The 27,043-nt window shown below is 53.7% G+C and overlaps 1 protein-coding gene across 2 annotated transcripts; it reads left to right on the plus strand.

The window, feature by feature from the left end:
• Window positions 1-14: 14 nt before the first annotated feature.
• Window positions 15-22,007, plus strand: HAL (histidine ammonia-lyase). 2 transcript variants are annotated; one of them, XM_032971567.2, is made up of 20 exons: window positions 15-756; window positions 969-1,032; window positions 3,800-3,827; window positions 4,609-4,683; window positions 4,951-5,023; window positions 5,549-5,615; window positions 7,638-7,675; window positions 8,066-8,191; window positions 8,687-8,826; window positions 9,407-9,454; window positions 11,088-11,235; window positions 11,828-11,923; window positions 12,133-12,191; window positions 12,509-12,589; window positions 13,255-13,320; window positions 18,281-18,446; window positions 19,191-19,325; window positions 19,772-19,880; window positions 20,050-20,119; window positions 20,233-22,007. In XM_032971567.2, exons 1-20 carry the CDS (start codon window positions 516-518, stop codon window positions 20,365-20,367), a joined length of 1,965 nt encoding a protein of 654 aa, XP_032827458.2. In that variant the 5' UTR covers window positions 15-515; the 3' UTR covers window positions 20,368-22,007. The 2 variants fall into 2 exon arrangements, with proteins under 2 accessions (XP_032827458.2, XP_075930343.1); XM_076074228.1 differs by lacking the exons at window positions 15-756; window positions 969-1,032 and adding an exon at window positions 1,059-1,072.
• The last annotated feature ends 5,036 nt before the right edge of the window (window positions 22,008-27,043 follow it).

A 27,043-nucleotide genomic window follows, 5' to 3' on the forward strand; every position in this document is an offset into this window, starting at 1 on the left:
GGGGGGGTGGGGGGTATCCCCCCCCCTCTATCTCTCAATCCACGCGGTCATCCTCGGTGATTCTACGTCCCCGTCTCGCTCAGTCACGACTGCTGCTGTTGTTGATGGTCGTGGTGGTCGAGGTGGTTGGAGGGATTGAGTCAGCAGGTCCAGGGCACGTGCAGAGAAATTCCTGAGTGAACAGGGCAGATATAGAGGGGTCTACACGGGTCGAGAGAGGGCCTACACAGGTCAAGAGACGTCTAGTGTAGAGACGTCTAGTGTAGAGGTCTAGTGTAGAGGTCTAGTGTGTAGAGGTCTAGTGTGTGTAGAGGTCTAGTGTAGAGGTCTAGTGTAGACGTCTAGTGTAGAGGTCTAGTGTGTGTAGAGGTCTAGTGTAGGGGTCTAGTGTGGGGGTCTAGTGTGTGTAGGGGTCTAGTGTGTAGAGAGTTCTAGTGTGTAGAGAGTTATAGTGTGTAGAGGTCTAGTGTAGAGGTCTAGTGTAGAGGTCTAGTGTGTAGAGGGTCCCCAGCAGGATGCGCTTCACGGCGAGGGTGCGAGGTGAGTGGTTGGCCGTCCCGGGCCGCGCCTCGGACTCCGTCTACTCGCTGGGGCTGGAGGCGCTCAAGCGGTACGTGAAGAACAAGCCGGACCACGGCGGCCTGGGGGCCCTGCCAGAGGTTCGCTTCTCCGTGAGGAGGTGCCAGGGACTGGGCCTCCTGGACCCAGATGACCTCCTGGAGGACGTCCTGCAGGACAACGACTTCGTGGAGCTGGGTGAGGATGGACGAGAAGGAGGAGGGTGGGGGGGATAGAGCCACAGAGTGGAGCGGGGAGTGAGGAGGTCTGGGTGAGGGATGTGAGGGTGTGAGGATGATGAGGTGAGGGGTCTGGAGACTGGTTGAGGTGAGTGTCTGAATGAGGTGAGCGACGCGGGTTCGAGCTTCTGATGGTGCTGACCCCCCCCCCCCCCTCTCGCCGTGTCCCAGCCCTGGAGGGAGACGCCATGTCAGAGGACTTCTCTCCCTCGCAGCCCGAGAGGCTCCAGCCCTGGTGAGCGACCCCCACCACACCCCGAGAGGCTCCAGCCCTGGTGCTGTACTAGTATACTACACTACACAGTACACTATACACTACACTATACACTACACTACACACTGGTGCTGTACTAGTATACTACACTACACAGTACACTATACACTACACTATACACTACACTACACACTGGTGCTGTACTAGTATACTACACTACACAGTACACTACACTATACACTACACTATACACTGGTGCTGTACTAGTATACTACACTACACAGTACACTATACACTACTATACACTACACTACACACTGGTGCTGTACTAGTATACTACACTACACAGTACACTACACTATACACTACTACACACTACACACTAGTGCTGTACTAGTATACTACACTACACAGTACACTACACTATACACTACACACTGGTGCTGTACTAGTATACTACACTACACAGTACACTATACACTACTATACACTACACACTGGTGCTGTACTAGTGACGAATTGGCCACAGTCTCTTCACGTGACACAACCCTTACTAGTTGGCTGCGTCGGGTGCTGGCGGGTTTAACGACACATTTATATATTTACGCGATCTAACGCAAAAAACCCCACCCTGTATTATGTTATTATTGCTTGTGTTACATTATTTCTTGTGGCTACACCAACCAACCCAAATGACGCACTCCGCAGAAGGGCAAAGTCGTGGTAGCCAGACGGGACGTGTCGGAATAGAAGCAAAAATAAAACGATTAAACATTCAAATGTAAACTTTTTTAGCAGAAATGTTCTGGATTCATGAATGGTGCATGAGGGTGGCGTGGGGTGAGTGTGGAGGTCGCGGTGTGGTGGGGGGGAGGATCTCGAGAAAGTTTACCTGGAGCGCTGTTTGAGTTTCGGTTTAAGCCCCCAGAGGGCAGTAGACAGAATGAGTCACTGCTGCACCAAAAACTAAACTATTTTTGTTAAATTATTATTATTATTTTACCAGGTCAGGCCCACTGAGCCATGTAGAGCTCTCGTTTGCAGAAGTCGACCTGGCTATCACAGATGATTGCTCAACGAAGTGGCCTATCATTGCGTGAAAATGTATAGCGGCCAAATTAACCTCAGCGCACTTTGTTTCTTAATGTGGAGGGGCAAAAAACTGGGAGGACTCGGAGAAAAATCCACGTGACCACTGAGAGAGAGACACAAACTTCAAATATACAGTAGCAGGCATTGTCAGTGTTGGCATCGATCCCACGACCTCCTGTATATCAGGCGAGGTAGTTAATATCTCCTAGCCACCGCGATGATGAGAGAGACACGCAAACTTCAAATATACAGCAGCAGGCATTGTCAGGGTTGGCATCGAACCCACGACCTCCTGTATATCAGGCGAGGTAGTTAACATCTCACAGCCACCGCGATGATGATGATGATGAGAGAGAGACACACAAACTCCAAATATACAGCAGCAGGCATTGTCAGGGTTGGCATCGAACCCACGACCTCCTGTATATCAGGCGAGGTAGTTAATATCTCCTAGCCACCGCGATGATGATGATGAGAGAGAGACACACAAACTCCAAATATACAGCAGCAGGCATTGTCAGGGTTGGCATCGAACCCACGACCTCCTGTATATCAGGCGAGGTAGTTAACATCTCCTAGCCACCGTGATGATGATGATAGAAAGAGAGACACAAACTCCAAATATACAGCAGCAGGCATTGTCAGGGTTGGCATCGAACCCACGACCTCCTGTATACCAGGCGAGGTAGTTAACATCTCCTAGCCACCGCGATGATGATGATGAGAGAGAGACATACAAACTCCAAATATACAGCAGCAGGCATTGTCAGGGTTGGAATTGAACCCACGACCTCCTGTATACCAGGCGAGGTAGTTGACATCTCCTAGCCACGGCGATGATGATGAGAGACACACAAACGCCAAATATACAGCAGCAGGCATTGTCAGGGTTGGCATCGAACCCACGACCTCCTGTATACCAGGCGAGGTAGTTAACATCTCCTAGCCACCGCGATGATGATGAGAGAGACACAAACTCCAAATATACAGCAGGCGTCAGGGTCGGGATCAAACCCACAACTTCCTGTATACGAGGCGAGAGAGTCACCATCTCGCCACCGTGGTTTGGTGCAGCTTAGCGACCTTGGAGTCGTTTTGAGTCATCAATCTTTCTTTTGGGTGCCAATCAGTGCGCTGGAGCCAAGGTGACTTCCTGCTGCTCAAATAAGCAAAGAGGCAGTGCTGCTTGCTTGCTGCTTACAGCCCTGCAGCACAGCCAGTGGTGCAAAGTCCACGTTCCCATGGCGAGGGCGAGTCTGATATTATGGGACACCCACTGTTGACTTGCTCATTAAGTGGTGAATAATTTATCGACCCCAGAGGCAAGGAGGGTGATGGGTTGCATCAACCACTCTCCGCCGCTGGGCCGCTGTGGATCTTACCCGGATGTTCATGGAACTTGCCGCGGAAAAATGCCACTTGGGATGGGTGAATTCAACTTGGGATGGGTGAATGCAACTTGGGGTGGATGAATGCAACTTGGGGTGGGTGAATGCAACTTGGAATGGGTGAATTCAACTTGGGATGGGTGAATGCAACTTGAGATAGTTTAATGCAACTTGGGTTGGATGAATGCAACTTGAGATGGGTGAATGCAACTTGAGATAGTTGAATGCAACTTGGGATGGGTGAATGCAACTTGAGATAGTTGAATGGAACTTGGGATGGGTGAATGTAACGCAATGTCTTGTTGCAGGAACATCACTTACAAGGAGCCAGAAGAGGTGACGTCACACGCACTCACCTTCTGACACTCATCCCACACTGTGGAGGATGGGGCCAAGTGTGTGTGTGTGTTGGCTTTGTGGGTTGGTGTGGTGTGTGTCTATGAGCGTGGATGTGTAGCTGGGAGCGGTAGTGTAACGGTTCGTGCTTCGCTGCACTACGAACCCGAGGACCCGAGTTCGATTCCCGCTCACGGTCAACACCAGTGATAATATAATTATCTGAAAAGGTCATGGGCCTCCCCTAGGTCAACTCAGCCTCAAATTAGTATCTAGTGCGATGTGTAAACATCGCCACTAGGGAGACAAAGGCGGCCGGGCGTGGGGCTGGCCACCCACTCCCTCGTGTGTCGTTCCCACCTTCAAAGGCGCTCGCTAACAGCACTTGCCCTACAGTCTGTTAAGGCTATACGGGGGATATTTATTTTAGTTGTATGTGTGTCTATGGGGAGCGGTAGTGTAGCAGTTCGCGCGCCGTGTGATGAAACCGGCGACCCGCGTTCGATTCCCGCTTATGGCCACCAACACCAGTGACGATTACGTGAACTGATCCTCGTCCTCACCTAGATCGACTCAGCCTCAAATTAGTACCTGGTGTCAGTGTGTAAACATCGCCACTTGGGAGACAAAGGCGGCCGGGCGTGGTGCTGGCCACCCACCCTCTCGTGTGCCATTCTGGCCTCGCTAAACACCACTTGCCACAACTGTCTGTGAAGGCTACACGGTGCACCTTTGTGTTAGTGTGTATGTCTGCGTGTGTTTCCACGTGTACCGTCTGCAGTTCCTGAGCTTGGATGGCAATAGTTTGAGCACTCGGGAGCTTCTGCGTCTGGGCAAAAGCCAGTACAAGATCAAGGTGAGGCCCATAGGGGAGGTCACCAGGTCAATTGGTTGCAGGCCAATGAGTCAGCAGGTTCACGAGGACTCGGGCAGACACCGTGGGGTTCACCTTGCCCCACTGCACCGTGGGGCATCGCTCCACCTCCATCGTGGAGCCCTGCTCCATCGTGAGGCTTGCCTCACCCAGCTCCACCGTGGGGCCCGGCTCCACCGTGAGGCACCGCTCCACCGTGAGGCTTCCCTCCGCCGTGGGGCCACTAATGCTGCGCCTGTGTCTCCTCAGCTCACGGATGAGGCCCAGGTCAGGATCAGGAAATCGCGGGAGCTGCTGGAGACGATCATCCAGGAGAACAAAGGTCAGCCCAGGGTCGCACCAAAGGTCACGCTGAAGACGGTCGTGCCGCAGTTTGTCAAAGTTACAGTGAATACGTTTAGAGTGTCACAGTGTCACACCTGCACTGAACACGTGATAGTGTCACAGTGTCACACCTGCACTGAACACCTGTTAAGTGTCACAGTGTCACACCTGCACTGGACACGTGATAGTGTCACAGTGTCACACCTGCACTGAACACCTGTTAAGTGTCACAGTGTCACACCTGCACTGAACACGTGATAGTGTCACAGTGTCACACCTGCACTGAACACCTGTTAAGTGTCACAGTGTCACACCTGCACTGAACACGTGATAGTGTCACAGTGTCACACCTGCACTGAACACGTGATAGTGTCACAGTGTCACACCTGCACTGAACACGTGATAGTGTCACAGTGTCACACCTGAACTGAACACGTGATAGTGTCACAGTGTCACGTGATAGTGTCACAGTGTCAGGTGATAGTGTCACAGTGTGACACCTGAATCCGTGTGTGCGCCACAGTGGTTTACGGAATCACGACGGGATTTGGCAAGTTCGCCCGCACGGTCATCCCAAGCAACAAGCTCAAGTGAGCGTGCATCACGCAGCATCACACCACTACCACCACACAGCATCACACCACTACAACCACACAGCATCACACCACTACCACCACACAGCATCACACCACTACTACTACCACACAGCAGCACACCACTACTACCACATAGCAGCACACCACTACTACCACACAGCATCACACCGCTACCACCACACAGCATCACACAACTACCACCACACAGCATCACACCACTACTACCACACAGCAGCACACCACTACTACCACACAGCATCACACCACTACCACCACACAGCATTACACAACTACCACCACACAGCATCACACCACTACAACCACACAGCATCACACCACTACCACCACACAGCATCACACCACTACAACCACACAGCATCACACCACTACTACCACACAGCATCACACCACTACCACCACACAGCATCACACCACTACAACCACACAGCATCACACCACTACCACCACACAGCATCACACCACTACAACCACACAGCATCACACCACTACCACCACACAGCATCACACCACTACTACCACACAGCAGCACACCACTACTACCACACAGCATCACACCACTACCACCACACAGCATTACACAACTACCACCACACAGCATCACACCACTACAACCACACAGCATCACACCACTACCACCACACAGCATCACACCACTACAACCACACAGCATCACACCACTACTACCACACAGCATCACACCACTACCACCACACAGCATCACACCACTACAACCACACAGCATCACACCACTACCACCACACAGCATCACACCACTACAACCACACAGCATCACACCACTACCACCACACAGCATCACACCACCACCACTACACAGCATCACACCACTACCACCACACAGCATCACACCACTACAACCACACAGCATCACACCACTACAACCACACAGCATCACACCACTACTACCACACAGCAGCACACCACTACTACCAAACAGCATCACACCACTACCACCACACGGCATCACACCACCACTACCACACAGCATCACACCACTACAACCACACAGCATCATACCACTAATACCACACAGCAGCACACCAACACCACCACACAGCATCACACCACTACAACCACACAGCATCACACCACTACCACCACACAGCATAACACCACTACCACCAAACAGCATCACACCACTACAACCACACAGCATCACACCACGACTAACACACATCAGCACACCACTACCACCAATCAGCATCACACCACTACCACCACACAGCAGCACACCACTACCACCAAACAGCATCACACCACTACCACCACACAGCATCATATCACTACCACCACACAGCATCATACCACTACTACCAAAGAGCATCACACCACCACACAGCATCACACCACCACCACACAGCATCACACCACTACCACCACACAGCGTCACACCACTACAACCACACAGCAGCACACCACTACCACCACACAGCATCACACCACTACCACCACACAGCATCATATCACTACAACCACACAGCATCATACCACTACTACCAAAGAGCATCACACCACCACACAGCATTACACCACCACCACACAGCATCACACCACTACCACCACACAGCGTCACACCACTACAACCACACAGCAGCACACCACTACCACCACACAGCATCACACCACTACCACCACACAGCATCATATCACTACCACCACACAGCATCATACCACTACTACCAAAGAGCATCACACCACCACCACACAGCATCACACCACCACCACACAGCATCACACCACTACCACCACACAGCATCACACCACTACAACCACACAGCAGCACACCACTACCACCACACAGCAGCACACTAACACCACCACACAGCATCACACAGCATCACACCACTATTACCACACAGCAGCACACCAACACCACCACCATACAGCATCACACCAGAATCACACCAGCATCACGAGCGGTGTACGCCCTGGCGCCCCACGGGGACGGGTGACGATGTCGCGTCTCTGTCGCCGCAGGGAGCTGCAGGAGAACCTCATCCGCTCGCACGCAGCAGGTGAGGAGGGGGCTGGGGTGGCGCGCGTCGGGGCCAGGGGTTGCCACCTGTACGGGCACCGGCGTCTCTCCGCCCGGGTGGCAGCAACAGCGAATTGCACTGTTCTGACAGGCCCAGTGCAACCCTACCACCACTCGCTCACACGCACGTTCAGCCACACGCTCGCCCGCCTGCCCGCCCGCTCAGTCACCCACCCACCGACTCGTTTGCCCACTCACTCACGCGCCCACCAACTGGCGATGCCACCCATCCGGGTTTGGCCCGTGCAAAGGTGGTAACTCTCCCGCGGTGGCATCGCCTGTGCCGTGCAGCTTAGCACGCACGCGGGGTCACCGGCACCTGTGACGCCCGCGCGTGACGCCGCGTGTCTGTCGCGGTGGGGTCGTGCAGGGGTGGGGAAGCCCCTCCTGCCGGAGCGGACCCGCATGCTGCTCGCACTGCGCATCAACGTCCTGGCCAAGGGCTACAGCGGCATCTCCCCTGACTCCATCAACCGCATGATCAGCGCATTCAACGGTGAGGCCGTGCCCCGAGCTGTCTCCAGCATCGCGGCATTCAGCGTCACCATCTCCAGCATCACAATCTCTCGAATTACGATCTCTAAGATCACGATCTCTAGAATCACGATCTGCAGCGTCACGATCTCGAGCATCACGATCTCTTACGTCACGATCTCGAGCATCACGATCTCTTACGTCACGATCTCTAGAATCACGATCTCTCGAATCACGAACTCTAAAATCACGATCTCTAAAATTACGATCTCTCAAATCACGATCTACAGCGTCACCATCTCCAGCATCACGATCTGTAGAATCACGATCTCTAGAATCACGATCTCCAGCATCACAACACTCAGCGACATGATCTTCAGCGTCATTATCTCTATAAATCACGGCCTCGAGGGTCACGGCTTTCACAGACGAGCCGAGAGTGTGCCCCGTGTCGAGAGTCGTTCGGAGCCCCGGCGTCAGCGCATCGCTTCACGAGTGAGTGCGTGCGCGCGTGCAGCGTCGTGTCTGCCCTACGTCCCGGAGAAGGGCACGGTGGGGGCGAGCGGGGACCTGGCCCCCCTGGCGCACCTGGCGCTCGGCCTCATGGGAGAGGGGAAGATGTGGTCGCCCAGGAGTGGTTGGGCCGATGCGAAATACGTACGCCACGCGAGAACGCACGCACGCACGCACACACGCACGTATGAAGACAAAGATCCAACGTATGATCTTAACAGACTGTAGGAGCAAGCGCTGTGAGTAGCGAGCACCTATGAAGGCCGGCACGGCATACGAGGGAGCGGGTGGCCAGCACCACGCCGGACCGCCTTTGTCTCCCCAATGGCGATGTTTTTACGCACCGCACCAGATATTCATTTGAGGCTGAGTCGACCTAGGGGAGGCCCAAGACCGGTTCAGATAACCGTCAGTACACCTGCACACACACACACATGCATACACACATTCACACACACACACAACGGCCGTTCGCCACTAAGTTGCGGAGATAATGACCACGGGGAGTTTGTGCCATGCTAGGTGCACTCTGACGGGGTGGGGAAGTTACTTTCATTGAGAATTTAAGTGGTTTTCCTATGGACTAACTCAACCCCACCACAGGAATGTGAAATCTCCACCACTGGCTCTCCAGGGGCTCTACACAGGCGATGGACACGCACGCCTCAACGCTCATAGCAGCAGTCGCAACAACAGGAGTTCACTGTGACTCTATCTCTTCCAGGTGCTGCAAGCTCATGGACTTTCTCCGATATCGTTCCGCCCCAAGGAGGTAGGGCACGCAGTGCAGGCCGCGCGAGCCTCGTCGCTACAGCCACTTCTGCAGCTGCCTTGCTTGCCGACGAAAAGCCCTCGCCGAGGGCTCACGACTCGTTCTTTCAGCGGAGTCGAGCCGAGTTTTTGTTCGCGGTAGGGCGGCTCCGACTACTGTTGCTGCTGCTGATACTACGGCTGCTGCTGCTCCGACTGCTGCTGCTGACTGATGCTGCTACTGCTGCTACTACTGCTGCTACTGCTTCTGCTGCTACTACTGCTGCTACTGCTGCTGCTCCGACTGATGCTACTGCTGCTGCTGCTCCGACTGCTGCTACTGGTGCTGCTACTACTGCTGCTGCTCCGACTGCTGCTGCTGACTGCTGCTACTGCTGCTCTGACTGCTACTGCTGCTGCTGACTGCTGCTGCTACTGCTGCTACTGCTCCCACTGCTGCTGCTACTGCTGCTGCTCCGACTGCTGCTGCTACTGCTGCTCTGACTGCTGCTACTGCTGCTGCTACTGCTGCTCTGACTGCTACTACTGCTGCTGCTACTGCTCCCACTGCTGCTGCTACTGCTGCTGCTCCGACAGCTGCGTGTATTCCCACTGAATAATTTGGACTGTGGCGTCGGCCGCCTCTTGCGAACGACGTCACGGGATCTCTAACGTCCAGGGTGAAGAAGAGAAGACGGCTCGTGCCAATCTTGTCATGGCTCATGCTGCAGCAGCAGTTAACCGGGGCGGCCACTGCAAACGAACCGTGGGATCTGTGCAGCAAGAGGGTGACCACGCTACCGCTGGGCCAGCTGCCCCGTGGGCAGTGCGACAGAGAAACGAGACTCCCGTTCGTCTCACCAAACACGAATATGCAGCGTGCACAATGAGAACCTTCATTTGTGCTGCAGGGGCAATCGGATGAGCTGCAATATTTTTTTTTCCTCGCAGATGTCCAGTAGGGGCACACGGGGTCAGTAACTTACAAGAAACAATACAAAGACGCGATAGGAGCGCAAAGTATCGGGAAGGTAACCAAATGTCAAAACATAAATACGAAAACTAAACTTTTAATTTCACCAGGTGAGGCCCCAATGGGCTATTCGCTTCCTTTTCAGAAGCAACCTGGCCACAAATGAGAGTACCTGCAGCCCATTGGCCAGTCTTCATCACACTGCAGAATTGTCGAAAATAAGACTCCGCGTTTGACCTCCTATCAGTTGCAGTCTCTTGCCAAGAACAACTCCGCAGTGCTGCGGCATGTGTTGTGCTGATGAGACCCGAGACGGACAATCTAGTGCGCGTGCACTCTGCAAAAGCCGCGTCGTGTTGGGAGAGAGTTGCAGAGGGGACTGGCCGTGCAGAGAGCAGAGGCTCTCCTGGGCTGCACGTTATGCGTAGGGGGAGGGCAGGCAGTGGAGGCGACTAATCACGTCTGGTCATCTCAACAATTCATTCACTTAATAATTAAACCGCGAATTCACAATGTGCGTCTTTAATATATTAAGACTTAGCCGACTCATTTACCTGCATTGTTTGGGATAGGAGGTTATTTGCATAACGATCAGCTTACGATCAACGTACTCGCAATGGCGGCTTGTCCCCCTGCGTCCCCCCATCCTGGTGCCCCCCCCCCCCTCATCCCTCCTCTTTAGGGCCTTGCCCTGATCAACGGGACCCAGATGATCACGGCGCTGGGGGCGGAGGCCGTGGAACGGGCGGCCTCCATCGCCCGGCAGGCGGACGTGATCGCGGCGCTCACGCTGGAGGTGCTCAAGGGCACCACCAACGCGTTCGACAGCGGTGAGCTCCGTGGGAGGACGTGGCCGTGGTTTCCCACGGTGCCCTGTGTTCACCTGGGACGTGGCCGTGGTTTCCCACGGCCACGTCCCAGGTGAACACAGGGCACCATCTCCGTTACCGGTGGTAATTGAAACTAAAACATTTTTTTCTTTTGCCAGGTAAGGCCCACTGAGCTATATACAGCTCTTTTTCATAAGCGGCCTGGACGTCACAAATGATAGCTCAACGAAGTGGTCTATCATGTGGACATTTATATCAGCCAAATATTCTCGGCGCAAATTTCTAAATTTGGAGGGGAAAACCGGAGGACCCGGAGAAAAATCCACGCGACCACGGCTAGAGAGACACGCAAACTCCAAATATACAGCAGCAGCAGGCATCAGGGTCGGGATCGAACCCACGAGCTCCTGTATACTAGGCGAGGGGGGTTAACACCTCGCCACCGCAGCCAGATGATGGAGAGGCTGCCACTGTTTCTGCGAAGAGTCCCGAAAGCGATCGGTCGTCCACTCAGCCTCGCGCCAATCTCGCGTAGCGCACGGACGTCGGGGTGACTGTGGCCAGCGAGCGTAACGCGTGCTCTCTCCGGCAGACATCCACGAGCTGCGTCCTCACCCGGGGCAGAAGGAGGTGGCTTTCCGCTTCCGCTCCCTGCTTGACTCGGACCACCACCCGTCCCAGATCGCCGGTCTCCACGCGCCCCACCAACCCAAACCCTGCTCCACCACCACCACCGCCACCGCGCCAACTCAATACCCCACACGCCTCCAATCCCTGCACCGCACACGCTTTCTCACCGTCTCATCGGTGGCCGCCACACTCAATCAGCGGTTTGAGTCACGTGGCCCAAACCCCTGCGGGTGATCTGAGTAACGCGTGGATTGTGCCGTCCCACAGAGAGCCACAGGTTCTGTGACCGGGTCCAGGACGCGTACACGCTGCGCTGCTGCCCGCAGGTGCCGCCGCAAACCGTGTCCGCACACTCGATCACGTGTGTTTGCTGAGCGAGAGCGTGAGAGGCGTGTGTGTGTGTCTGTGTGTGTGAGAGACGTGTGTGTGTGTCTGTGTGAGTGAGAGACTGTGTGTGTGTATTTGTGCAGCCAGGGGTTCAGTGACAGGGTGCAAGATGCAGTGAATGACACTGCCCACCCTAGCAGGGCTGCCCAGTCTTTAAGCTGACAGAATTTGATAGATACAGTTGTGTAAAGCTGCTGCCCTGTGAGCTGCCCCCTTCTGCCACGTGAGCTGTCCTGTGTCCCGTGTTGTTGTCCAGGTGCACGGCATCGTGAATGACACCATCAGCTTTGTGCAGAAAGTCATCCAGACGGAGATGAACAGCGCGACCGACAACCCCGTATCCACAAACCTGCTTCTCGCACCCCACAACACACGTATACACAAACACGGCACAATACACACAGAGACATATACAATAGCAACACAAACACAAAAGCACCACCAACACACCTAAAAAGACAAAGATCCCCCAGTATAGCCTTATCAGACTTTTGGGGCAAGTGCTGTTTATAGCGAGCACCATCTATGGAGGCCGGCACAGCACACGAGGGGGTCGGTGGCCAGCACCACGCCCGACCGCCTTTGTCTCCCCGGTGGCGATGTTTATACGTCGCACCGGGTACCCATTTGAGTCCGAGTCGACTAGCAACACGCACGAACACAGCACAACCAACAACAAGAACCGCCATTCGCCACTAAGTGGCGGTGACATCACCACGGTGCCAGGCCAGGTGAACTTTGAGGCCACGTGAAGTGTCGAAGGGCTCGCTGGCAGGAGGTCACGGGACAGACCCTGGTGCCATGGGTTGGCTGACCGAGATGACTGGCAGATGCACCACCAGCTGTACCCCCTATTGTGCCAACAGCACGACGCACACATCTACACTAGCAAACACACACACACACAAATAATCACTAACATCACACACACAGACACGCGCGCACACGCGCAAATCGGCAACACGCACACGGCAGCCTCACGATCCTTGACAGCAGCGCGAGATGGTGTTTTACGAGCGAGGTGAGACCATCTCTGGGGGCAACTTCCACGGAGAATACCCTGCGAAGGTGAGTCACCTCCTCCTCCTCTCCTCTCACACGGCGGGAAGTTGACCGGCAACGTCTCGCTCTGCCCGCGTGGAGGTTGGCGACTGCTTCAGGGGCAACCTGCATTGATTGGCTCCCGCTGGCCGAACGGAGATGTTATACGGCCGCACTCATTGCACGCAAAGTGCTTGCCACGAATGAAGCACCGATAACCTCGCCGATCTCGTCAAGAGCATAAATGAACCATCGTGCAAACTCCGCTCGTCCTCGCAGCAGCAGCAGCAGCGACAGCGGCGGCAGCAGCAGCGGCTTGTGGGTGTCAATCGAACACAGGCGGTGGTCACCGCATCGCGCGGCGCTTTCGGGTGCGCTTCTGCGGCCGTCTGGAACGCTCTTCCTGCCGATGTTAGGAAGCCACCGGAGCTGTGCGCTTTTAAATCATCTATATTGAACATTTACTTCTCTAGAACTGATTATTTTTGTGTTTAGTTTGTTGTCCTTCCCCCGCACGTTCGATTAGCGCGGTTGGCTACGTACGGTGCGAAAAGAAGTTCAACGTACAAACTCGTGCCACGTCCAGGCTGGATTTCTCTGGTCTCGCCTACATTCCTGCAGCAAATCTAAATACTCTACAGCTGGTCCACAATGTCACTGCCCAGGCGCCAGAGTACCAACCGAACGACCTACGACATTCTACAGATTGCGTCGGCCGAGATTTGTCCAATTTCCGCTTCTCTTAGGGATTGTTTGCATGTGCTATGTATTGATCTCCTTTGGCACAGTACGTAGCCAACCGTGATAATCGGAGGTGCGGGGGTCAAAAAACTTAAAGCAAAGGGGATTGCGTGAATTTCAATGCGAAGAAAGTAGGGGCAGTCGCGATCAGACGCACACAGATACCATCACAATTACACATACACACACATACTATCATAATTACACATACACACAGATACTACCACAATTACACATACACACAGATACCATCACAATTACACATACACACAGATACCATCACAATTACACATACACACACATACTATCATAATTACACATACACACAGATACTACCACAATTACACATACACACAGATACCATCACAATTACACATACACACAGATACCATCACAATTACACATACAGACAGATATTATCACAATTACACATACACACAGATACCATCACAATTACACATACACACAGATACCATCACAATTACACATACACACAGTTACTATCACAATTACACATACACACAGATACTATCACAATTACACATACACACAGATACCATCACAATTACACATACACACAGATACCATCACAATTACACATACACACAGATACCATCACAATTACACATACACACAGATACCATCACAATTACACATACACACAGATACCATCACAATTACACATACACACAGATACCATCACAATTACACATACACACAGATACCATCACAATTACACATACACACAGTTACTATCACAATTATACATACACACAGATACCATCACAATTACACATATACTATCACAATTACATACACAGGTACCATCATAATTACACATACACACAGATACTATCACAATGACACTCGCAGACACTTTGACAATTACACGCGCAGAGAGCAGAGATGCAGTCACAAATACTACGCAGAAGTGCATGCACACTCTCACAAGTACACAGGCACCCAACACCCTAACACACCGCAAATGGCAAACATTCTCCCCACACAGACACGCACTGTCACAAAGAGACAGAGGAAAAAGATCCCCTGAGATAGCTTCGAAACAGACTGTTGGTGAGCACCGTTTGAGGCCAGTCCAGCACACGCGGCCAGAATTCGAATTCCGGCCAACTTGTGGGGGTCCCACGTGGCGTGGGTGAGACCCGTGCGTCGTGCGCTCTGCTGCGGGGTGCACGGTGGCACCTCCTATAGCTGTGGTGGCACCTCCTATAGCTGTGGTGGCACCTCCTATAGCTGTGGTGGCACCTCCTATAGCTGTGGTGGCACCTCCTATAGCTGTGGTGGCACCTCCTATAGCTGTCGTGGCACCTCCTATAGCTGTGGTGGCACCCCCTATTGCTGTTGTGGCACCTATAGCTGTGGTGGCACCTCCTATAGCTGTGGTGGCACCTCCTATAGCTGTGGTGGCACCTCCTATAGATGTGGTGGCACCTCCTATAGCTGTGGTGACACCTCATATAGCTGTCGTGGCACCTCCTATAGCTGTCGTGGCACCTCCTATAGCTGTGGTGGCACCTCATATAGCTGTGGTGGCACCTCCTATAGCTGTGGTGGCACCTCCTATAGCTGTGGTGGCACCTCCTATAGATGTGGTGGCACCTCCTATAGCTGTGGTGGCACCTCATATAGCTGTGGTGGCACCTCCTATAGCTGTGATGGCACCTCCTATAGCTGTTGTGGCACCTATAGCTGTGGTGGCACCTCCTATAGCTGTGGTGGCACCTATAGCTGTGGTGGCACCTCCTATAGCTGTGGTGGCACCTCCTATAGCTGTGGTGGCACCTCCTATAGCTGTGGTGGCACCTCCTATAGCTGTGGTGGCACCTATAGCTGTGGTGGCACCTCCTATAGCTGTGGTGGCACCTCCTATAGCTGTCGTGGCACCTCCTATAGCTGTGGTGGCACCTCCTATTGCTGTTGTGGCACCTATAGCTGTGGTGGCACCTCCTATAGCTGTGGTGGCACCTATAGCTGTGGTGGCACCTCCTATAGCTGTGGTGGCACCTCCTATAGCTGTGGTGGCACCTCCTATAGCTGTGGTGGCACCTCCTATAGCTGTGGTGGCACCTATAGCTGTCGTGGCACCTCCTATAGCTGTCGTGGCACCTCCTATAGCTGTGGTGGCACCTCATATAGCTGTGGTGGCACCTCCTATAGCTGTGGTAGCACCTCCTATAGCTGTGGTGGCACCTCCTATAGATGTGGTGGCACCTCCTATAGCTGTGGTGGCACCTCATATAGCTGTGGTGGCACCTCCTATAGCTGTGATGGCACCTCCTATAGCTGTTGTGGCACCTATAGCTGTGGTGGCACCTCCTATAGCTGTGGTGGCACCTCCTATAGCTGTGGTGGCACCTCCTATAGCTGTGGTGGCACCTCCTATAGCTGTGGTGGCACCTCCTATAGCTGTGGTGGCACCTCCTATAGCTGTGGTGGCACCTCCTATAGCTGTGGTGGCACCTCCTATAGCTGTGGTGGCACCTATAGCTGTGGTGGCACCTCCTATAGCTGTAATGGCACCTCCTATAGCTGTGGTGGCACCTCCTATAGCTGTGGTGGCACCTCCTATAGCTGTGGTGGCACCTCCTATAGCTGTGGTGGCACCTCCTATAGCTGTCGTGGCACCTCCTATAGCTGTGGTGGCACCTCCTATTGCTGTTGTGGCACCTATAGCTGTGGTGGCACCTCCTATAGCTGTGGTGGCACCTCCTATAGCTGTGGTGGCACCTCCTATAGCTGTGGTGGCACCTCCTATAGCTGTGGTGGCACCTCCTATAGCTGTGGTGGCACCTCCTATAGATGTGGTGGCACCTCCTATAGCTGTGGTGACACCTCATATAGCTGTCGTGGCACCTCCTATAGCTGTCGTGGCACCTCCTATAGCTGTGGTGGCACCTCATATAGCTGTGGTGGCACCTCCTATAGCTGTGGTGGCACCTCCTATAGCTGTGGTGGCACCTCCTATAGATGTGGTGGCACCTCCTATAGCTGTGATGGCACCTCATATAGCTGTGGTGGCACCTCCTATAGCTGTGATGGCACCTCCTATAGCTGTTGTGGCACCTATAGCTGTGGTGGCACCTCCTATAGCTGTGGTGGCACCTATAGCTGTGGTGGCACCTCCTATAGCTGTGGTGGCACCTCCTATAGCTGTGGTGGCACCTCCTATAGCTGTGGTGGCACCTCCTATAGCTGTGGTGGCACCTATAGCTGTGGTGGCACCTCCTATAGCTGTGGTGGCACCTCCTATAGCTGTCGTGGCACCTCCTATAGCTGTGGTGGCACCTCCTATTGCTGTTGTGGCACCTATAGCTGTGGTGGCACCTCCTATAGCTGTGGTGGCACCTATAGCTGTGGTGGCACCTCCTATAGCTGTGGTGGCACCTCCTATAGCTGTGGTGGCACCTCCTATAGCTGTGGTGGCACCTCCTATAGCTGTGGTGGCACCTATAGCTGTCGTGGCACCTCCTATAGCTGTCGTGGCACCTCCTATAGCTGTGGTGGCACCTCATATAGCTGTGGTGGCACCTCCTATAGCTGTGGTGGCACCTCCTATAGCTGTGGTGGCACCTCCTATAGATGTGGTGGCACCTCCTATAGCTGTGGTGGCACCTCATATAGCTGTGGTGGCACCTCCTATAGCTGTGATGGCACCTCCTATAGCTGTTGTGGCACCTATAGCTGTGGTGGCACCTCCTATAGCTGTGGTGGCACCTCCTATAGCTGTGGTGGCACCTCCTATAGCTGTGGTGGCACCTCCTATAGCTGTGGTGGCACCTCCTATAGCTGTGGTGGCACCTCCTATAGCTGTGGTGGCACCTCCTATAGCTGTGGTGGCACCTATAGCTGTGGTGGCACCTCCTATAGCTGTAATGGCACCTCCTATAGCTGTGGTGGCACCTCCTATAGCTGTGGTGGCACCTCCTATAGCTGTGGTGGCACCTCCTATAGCTGTGGTGGCACCTCCTATAGCTGTCGTGGCACCTCCTATAGCTGTGGTGGCACCTCCTATTGCTGTTGTGGCACCTATAGCTGTGGTGGCACCTCCTATAGCTGTGGTGGCACCTCCTATAGCTGTGGTGGCACCTCCTATAGCTGTGGTGGCACCTCCTATAGCTGTGGTGGCACCTCCTATTGCTGTGGTGGCACCTCCTATAGCTGTGGTGGCACCTCCTATTGCTGCGGCCATTCCCCATGTGACGGTGCGGTGGGCCCGTTGCGCCAGGTGCTGGACTACTTGGCGATCGGAGTGCACGAGTTGGCGGCCATCAGCGAGCGGAGGATCGAGCGCCTGTGCAACCCGTCCCTGAGCGAGCTGCCTGCGTTCCTCGTGAACGAAGGAGGCCTCAACTCGGGCTTCATGATCGCGCACTGCACCGCCGCCTCGCTCGGTACGCAGGGCCACGCGCGTCTCGCCCACCAACGCGGGAACGCTCTCACAGCCAGCCTTGCACCCTCCTACTGGAATGAACTTCCGCTGTGCATTGAGTAGTCCCCCTTCTTAACCTCCTTTCGTTCCTCCATTAAAGCATCACCTCCTCTTCTCCATTGTCCCTTCCTCTTCCCTCCCGTCGCCCCTCCACTCTATCCTGCCCCCCCATAGCCCTTTTGTGACCTCCGTGTGTGCCCTCTGTTACAGTCACTCATTGCTTGGCCCTTGAACGACCCTTTCCATCTTCATCACTCTTCTTCTGATACCGCTTTAAAACCACGTAAAGCACCTTGAGTTAAAGCTAAAGTGGCCGAGATGTTGACTAGCTCGCCTGGTACACAGGAGGTCGTGCGTTCAATCCCTACCCTGACGCCTGCTGTTCTTCCCGTGGATTTTTCTGCGGGCCCTCCGGGTTTTGCCCTCCACATTTAGAATCAACATCACGCGTTTAGACTAACTGGCGGCTATAAATTCCCCCATGAGGATAAGCCACTTCGTTGAGCTAATCATTTGTGGCAAGGTCGCATCTGTCAAAGAGCTACGAGGCTCAGGTGGGCCTTACTTGGTTAAAATGTAACGAAAAAAATGTCTATAGTTTTAAGTTTTTAAATATAAGTGGACGGGTCCGTGCAGAAGGCGCGCGTCGTGTGACCGCGGGGTGCGGGATGTGCGGCCGTGGTGTCCCCGGTGCCCGCGCGTGCAGTGTCGGAGAACAAGTGCCTGTGCCACCCTTCCTCCGTCGACTCCCTCTCCACCAGCGCGGCCACCGAGGACCACGTGTCCATGGGCGGCTGGGCGGCGCGCAAGGCCCTGCGCGTAATCGAGCACGTGGAGCAGGGTGTGGAGCACTCTGCAGCATGCACACACACACACCGTGCATACACGCATAGTGTACACACACTGTGTATACACACTGTGTAAACACACACACACCGTGTATACACGCATAGTGTACACACACACTGTGTATACACTGTGTAAACACACACACTGTGTATACACGCATAGTGTACACACACTGTGTATACACACTGTGTAAACACACACACACTGTGTATACACGCATAGTGTACACACACACACACTGTGTATACACACTGTGTAAACACACACACACCGTGTATACACGCATAGTGTACACACACACTGTGTATACACTGTGTAAACACACACACACTGTGTATACACGCATAGTGTACACACACACTGTGTATACACACTGTGTAAACACACATACACAGTGTCACGTCCCGCTCACGTAGCCACGTGCCCTGTGTCTACCAGTGTTGGCCATAGAGCTGCTGGCCGCGTGCCAGGGCATCGAGTTCCTGCGGCCTCTGTGCACAACCACCCCACTGGAGAAAGTCTACGACCTGGTCCGCAGCACCGTCAGGTACGAGAGAGGCCGCACGCAGCAGCTGCTGCGTGTCCCACCCCCACTGCGTGTCCCACCCCCACACAAGCGCTGCGGTGTCGTCGCTGCCACTTTATAGCCAACGGTGGTTGTTGTTGTTGTGCCGTGTGTGCGACTGGACGTGTGTGTGTGTGCGTGCGCGTTGCAGGCCCTGGATAAAGGACCGCTTCATGGCCCCGGACATAGAGGCGGTGCACCGGATGCTCGTGGAGGAGAAGGTAGAAGCAGCGCAGCAGCAGGAGGGGCTCCGTCAGGTCCTCTCGTCCTCCTCCAGGGCGGCGCACGAGCAAGGCGCTCACACTCCGGCGCGCCGTCTGTGTGCCCCTTGCAGGTGTGGCAGGTGGCCGAGCCGTACATCAACTGCTACCGGCTCAAGGACCTGCCCGAGTCGAGGCCCGATTCGCCGACGGCGTGCTCGCTCAGCTCGCCCTCTTCGCCGAGCAAACGTCGCCGTAGCTGCGATTAGGCGGAGGCAGGAGCTCGCCGCGTCTGCTGGCGGTCATTCTAAAGCGCTACGATAACGATAGCTAACGCAGCCTGCGTTTAGCCGCTAAAAGCCTCGCCGAGTCTCCCAACTCTTTTGTAAGGAGGGATCCGCGTTTTGATATTCGGCAATCACGTGGGCGAGCTTTTTTGGCTGAATCCGGGAGGAATGCAGTGCCTGGAGAAAGCCGACCGTGTATAAGGGGCTGACACTCAACAAAAACTCAACACTGATTACATTGATTGCTGTCCTGCCAACCTCTGGAGACCTCGAAGCACACAGCAGCATACTCACTCTACTCTCACAGCAGCACCCACACTCTGCTCTCACAGCAGCACACAGCAGCACACTCTGCTCTCACAGCAGCACACAACAGCATACTCTCCTTTCACAGCAGCACATAGCAGCACAAACACTCTACTCTCAAAGCAGCACACAGCAGCATACTCACTCTACTCTCACAGCAGCACAAACACTCTACTCTCACAGCAGCACACAGCAGCATACTCTCCTCTCACAGCAGCACACAGCAGCATACTCTCCTCTCACAGCAGCATACTCACTCAACTCTCACAGCAGCACACAGCAGCATACTCACTCAACTCTCACAGCAGCACACAGCAGCACACTCACTCTGCTCTCACATAATCACACAGCAGCATACTCACTCTGCTCTCACAGCAGCACACAGCAGCACACTCTACTCTCACAGCAGCATACAGCAGCATACTCTCCTCGCACAGCAGCACACCGCAGCATACTCTCCTCTCACAGCAGCACACAGCAGCACAAACACTCTACTCTCACAGCAGCATACAGCAGCATACTCACTCTACTCTCACAGCAGCACACAGCAGCATACTCACTCTACTCTCACAGCAGCACACAGCAGCATACTCACTCTACACTCACAGCAGCACACAGCAGCATACTCACTCTGCTCTCACATAATCACACAGCAGCACACACACACTCTACTCTCACAGCAGCACACAGCAGCATACTCACTCTGCTCTCACAGCAGCACACAGCAGCATACTCACTCTACTCTCACAGCAGCACACAGCAGCATACTCACTCTGCTCTCACATAATCACACAGCAGCATACTCACTCTGCTCTCACAGCAGCACACAGCAGCATACTCACTCTGCTCTCACATAATCACACAGCAGCATACTCACTCTACTCTCACAGCAGCACACAGCAGCATACTCACTCTGCTCTCACATAATCACACAGCAGCACACACACACTCTACTCTCACAGCAGCACACAGCAGCATACTCACTCTGCTCTCACAGCAGCACACAGCAGCATACTCACTCTACTCTCACAGCAGCACACAGCAGCATACTCACTCTGCTCTCACATAATCACACAGCAGCATACTCACTCTGCTCTCACAGCTGCACACAGCAGCATACTCACTCTACTGTCACAGCAGCACACAGCAGCACACACACTCTGCTCTCATAGCACACAGCAGCATAACAGACTACTCTAACATCACACAGCAGCACACACAATTTGATTCCACAATACATGTTCCTATGCCCTTTGAGAACATGGTGTGTTACGTGTTAGATTATTTTTGATTAAAGCACCAATCTATAGGCTCAAGTGTGCAATGTTTAAATTTCGATTTAAAGCTTTCGTGACTGCAAGGATTCATCTCCTTTGGTTCTTTCCGTAAAGTCACGTAGAATGAGAATAAAATAATAAATTAATAAAATAACACAATTTAATTCTCACGACGTTTCGGCCACAACACAAGTGGCCTTCATCAGGTGAAGGGACGAGACTGATGAAGGCCACTTGTGTTGTGGCCGAAACGTGAGAATTTTATTGTTATTTTATTTTATTAATTTATTCTTTTATTCTCATTCTACGTGGTGACTTTACCGAAAGAACCAGAGAAGATGTGCAATGTTTGATGTTTAATAAAATCTCTGTCGCTCAACAAACAACGTTCCTGCCTTCACGAGGGGCGGCTGTGGCCGAGGACTCGCGGTTGGGTGGGGGGGGCTTAACGAAGATGCAACTTAACCAGAGTGCGTTAATCAGAGTGCGTTATTCAGAGCACGTGTTAACCAGAGTGCGAACTTCAGGGTTTGGACTCCGGTTTTTGTTCAGTAAGGTCAGAGTCCGCGTGCGGTTCTCCCAGGGTGAATTGAGATCACGGTCGTTCGTCAGGCAGTTCGCTTCGTGGTTTATCGTCCTACAACAAGTCAGGTGGCTGGAAATTGCAAAGGGAAAACTCCCGACAAAAGTTCCCACCCACAGTACCCATCAGACTAAAACATCCCCTGGTCGCGGCGGTGTTCGATAGAGACGATGTGGGCGCGTGGAAGAGGAATGTTAACCTAAAATTGCAATTTAAAAGACCAATTGCCCAACAAGATATGTGGTCACACGAGCATGGGTTGACTGATTGAGATGAATCCAGGCCACGTCGCTTTTCCAGAGCCTGCAAACCAACATGAAGGTGCTTCATGATTGTGAGCAGAAAGTCAGGGACTACGAAAGCACAAACAATCCAGAGCCCAGGCCTATTGATGGTATCATAGGCCTTGACCAGCTCAATAAAGCAGAGATGTATGTCGTGTGAGCAGATGGACAGAGAATGTGGCACCTAAATTTTGATTTAAAGCTTTCGTGACTGCAGTAATTCATATTCTTAGTTTTTTCGGTAAAGTCACGTTGAAGAGAAACAACAAAATAACAAAATATATATAAAACAATAAAAATTCTCACGACGTTTCGACCATAACTCAAACGGTCATCATGATGATGACCGTTTGAGTTATGGTCGAAACGTCGTGATGATGATGACCGTGATGATGATGACCGTTTGAGTTATGGTCGAAACGTCGTGAGAATTTTTATTGATTTATATATATTTTGTTATTTTGTTGTTTCTCTTCAACGTGACTTTACCGAAAAAACTAAGAATGTGGCACCTGTGCAGGACCGCCCTTTCCTGAAACCACATTGGGGCTCTGCAAGCCTCTCCTCAGCGTGCCTGGCAAGGCGATGTTGAATAATCTTTTCCAGGACGTTTCCCGGCACACTGAGGAGGAAGATGCCCCTGTGGTTGTTAGTCTGTACGGCCCCCCTTCTTAAAGGGGCGATCACCAGGACATCCTTCCCATCTTGCAAAACCCATCCAGTGGTACAGACTGTTATAATGATGTCATATCGGGCACTCTGTACACAAATGCCACCCTCCCTGAGCAGTTCACTTGGGAGATCATCTCTGCCCACTGCTTTTCCTGGTCTCAGACTTGCTCAACAAGATGTCACTTCAGCGAGCCCTCACAGCGGGTGACTACTTTCAATAATTGAGGCACATACTGTGTATACACACCAGCAACAGACACAAATACAGCACCATCAACACCTTTACACCAGTGACACACGCACACACAAGCACACATCAGCCTCACGATCCTTGACAGCAGCGCGAGATGGTGTTTTACGAGCGAGGTGAGACTATCTCTGGGGGCAACTTCCAGAGAGAATACCCTGCGAAGGTGAGTCACCTCCTCCTCCTCTCCTCTCACCCGGCGGGAAGTTGACCAGCAACGTCTCTCTGCCCACGTGGAGGTTGCATGAGCTCGAGCTCTCTTCAGCTCGATGTCGGTAAAACTGAAGCAATTACTTTTTGGTTCTCGTCACCTTTTGCTTGACTCTGGATTCACTTCACTGGCGTTCCATCCATTAGCACGTGGACTTCAAGTTCCCGGTCCGCGCATTAAAATCCACCCGCGGCCTTGCCTCCTCCTTACCTCTACAACCTCCTCCCTTACTGTGCCTCAGGATTGAATGAGGGCACTTTGAGAGCTTACGCTCAAACCCCAGTGGCTTTTGGGACTTACATTTTGACTGTGGGGGATTCTTAAGGTCCTCTTGATATCGGTAGGTTCCAGTAGGTCATGTTTCAAATATAGACCGCGAGACGTTTGTGCGTCTCTTAACATTTGTGGTCGACAGAATTGGCAGTGGCCGGAATTAATTTTAGAGTTATTTTACGATGGCAGCATTGAGTTTTATATCTAGAGCCTCGGCGTGTGGGTGCTGTTGCACCAGAATGGAGAGCAGCATTCAGCCACCATCAGTGGCAGTGTTCCCGTGACTGTGGGAATCTGTGTGTGTGTGCATGAACCATCATCTCATGTTGTGCGGTTAGAACTTTGATTCCCGGGACCGTGTGTCTTGTTAACACTGGCCATGGGAGGCAGCCAACGTGGGGGGTCCCAAGTGGCGTGTGTGAGACCCGTGCATTGTGTGCTCTGCTGCGGGGTGTATGGACGTCGCGAGTGTAGGGTCCCTGTGGTGGCACCTCCTATTGCTATGGTGGCACCTCCTATAGCTGCGGTGGCACCTCCTATTGCTGTGGTGGCACCTCCTATAGCTGTGGTGGCACCTATAGCTGTGGTGGCACCTCCTATAGCTGTGGTGGCACCTCCTATAGCTGTGGTGGCACCTCCTATAGCTGTGGTGGCACCTCCTATTGCTGTGGTGGCACCTCCTATTGCTGTTGTGGCACCTCCTATAGCTATGGTGGCACCTCCTATTGCTGTTGTGGCACCTCCTATAGCTGTGGTGGCACCTCCTATTGCTGCGGCCATTCCCCATGTGACGGTGCGGTGGGCCCGTTGCGCCAGGTGCTGGACTACTTGGCGATCGGAGTGCACGAGTTGGCGGCCATCAGCGAGCGGAGGATCGAGCGGCTGTGCAACCCGTCCCTGAGCGAGCTGCCTGCGTTCCTCGTGAACGAAGGAGGCCTCAACTCGGGCTTCATGGTCGCGCACTGCACCGCCGCCTCACTCGGTACGCAAGGCCACGCGCGGACGCCTCGTGGGCAGCGTCTCGTCCACCAACGTGGGAACGCGGATTAGGACGGGGGGGATGGGTCCGTGTGCGGCCCGCACAGACCCGGCGTGCGGAAGGCGCGCGTCGTGTGACCGCGGGGTGCGGGATGTGCGGCCGTAGTGTCCCCCGTCCCCGCGCGTGCAGTGTCGGAGAACAAGTGCCTGTGCCACCCTTCCTCCGTCGACTCCCTCTCCACCAGCGCAGCCACCGAGGACCACGTGTCCATGGGCGGCTGGGTGGCGCGCAAGGCCCTGCGCGTCATCGAGCACGTGGAGCAGGGTGTGGAGCACTCTGCAGCATGCACACACACACCGTGTATACACGAATAGTGTACAAACACACACACTGTGTATACACACTGTGTAAACACACACACTGTGTATACACGCATAGTGTACACACACACACACTGTGTATACACACTGTGTAAACACACACACTGTGTATACACGCATAGTGTACACACACACACACTGTGTATACACACTGTGTAAACACACATACACAGTGTCACGTCCCGCTCACGTAGCCACGTGCCCTGTGTCTACCAGTGTTGGCCATAGAGCTGCTGGCCGCGTGCCAGGGCATCGAGTTCCTGCGGCCTCTGCGCACAACCACCCCACTGGAGAAAGTCTACGACCTGGTCCGCAGCACCGTCAGGTACGAGAGGCCGCACACAGCAGCGGCTGCGTGTCCCACCCCCACTGCGTGTCCCACCCCCACCGCGTGTCCCACCCCCACTGCGTGTCCCACCCCCACACAAGCGCTGCGGTGTCGTTGCTGCCACTTTATAGCCAACGGTGGTTGTTGTTATGCCGTGTGTACGACTGGACGTGTGTGTGTGCATGCGCGTTGCAGGCCCTGGATAAAGGACCGCTTCATGGCTCCGGACATAGAGGCGGTGCACCGGATGCTCATGGAGGAGAAGGTAGAAGCAGCGCAGCAGCAGGAGGGGCTCCGTCAGGTCCTCTCGTCCTCCTCCAGGGCGGTGCACGCACAAGGCGCTCACACTCCGGCGCGCCGTCTGTGTGCCCCTTGCAGGTTTTGCAGGTGGCCGAGCCGTACATCAACTGCTACCGGCTCAAGGACCTGCCCGAGTCGAGGCCGGATTCGCCGACGGCGTGCTCGCTCGGCTCGCCCTCTTTGTCCGTGCCATGTGCCAGCATGATTTTAACTCGAGATCAAGACGAAGGCGTCATCCTGGCCAAAGCCATCAATGACATCACTTTATACCCTCTGCCGGCTGCTGCACAGTAGACTCACAACTTCCAAAAACCACCCGAACAATATCTGCTGTTCGAGACACTCGACTTATTCAGAGAGCTACAGCCTCACAGAAACCCAGAATCCTCCGCCTTAGCAGAATCCGTATGTAACCATCTGGTCTTAGATCTTACCCTCGTCGCCGGACTCCTGAAGACCATTCCAATACCCGTCTGGATAGTTGGCCCTCCCCTATCCTGCACACGTCCCACCCAGAGTGGTTGTTTTTGCCAAGTTCTCTTCTGGATTTCTCCAGTCTCGCCACTTAATTCCCACCATCCGTTTCAGACACCTGTGCTCATATGCCCGCTGCTTAGGGTCCAGGGGCCGGAGTACTGAACGGCTTAACACAATTCTACATAGGCCATGAATTTGTCCCATTTTCCGATTCCCTCCGGGATTCACGCAAGCGGATTGGTTAAACACCCGCGAGAACGCGAGGGAGGTCTGGACCTGCCTGAAATCCGCCTCCCAAAATGAATTTCATACCCCATAAAACAAAACCTAGCCAGCTAAAT

The sequence above is a fragment of the Petromyzon marinus genome, chromosome 46, assembly GCF_048934315.1.
Source record: "Petromyzon marinus isolate PM22_M1 ecotype Great Lakes invasive population chromosome 46, UKy_Petmar_22M1.pri1.0, whole genome shotgun sequence".
NCBI classification, from domain to species: Eukaryota; Metazoa; Chordata; class Hyperoartia; order Petromyzontiformes; family Petromyzontidae; genus Petromyzon; species Petromyzon marinus.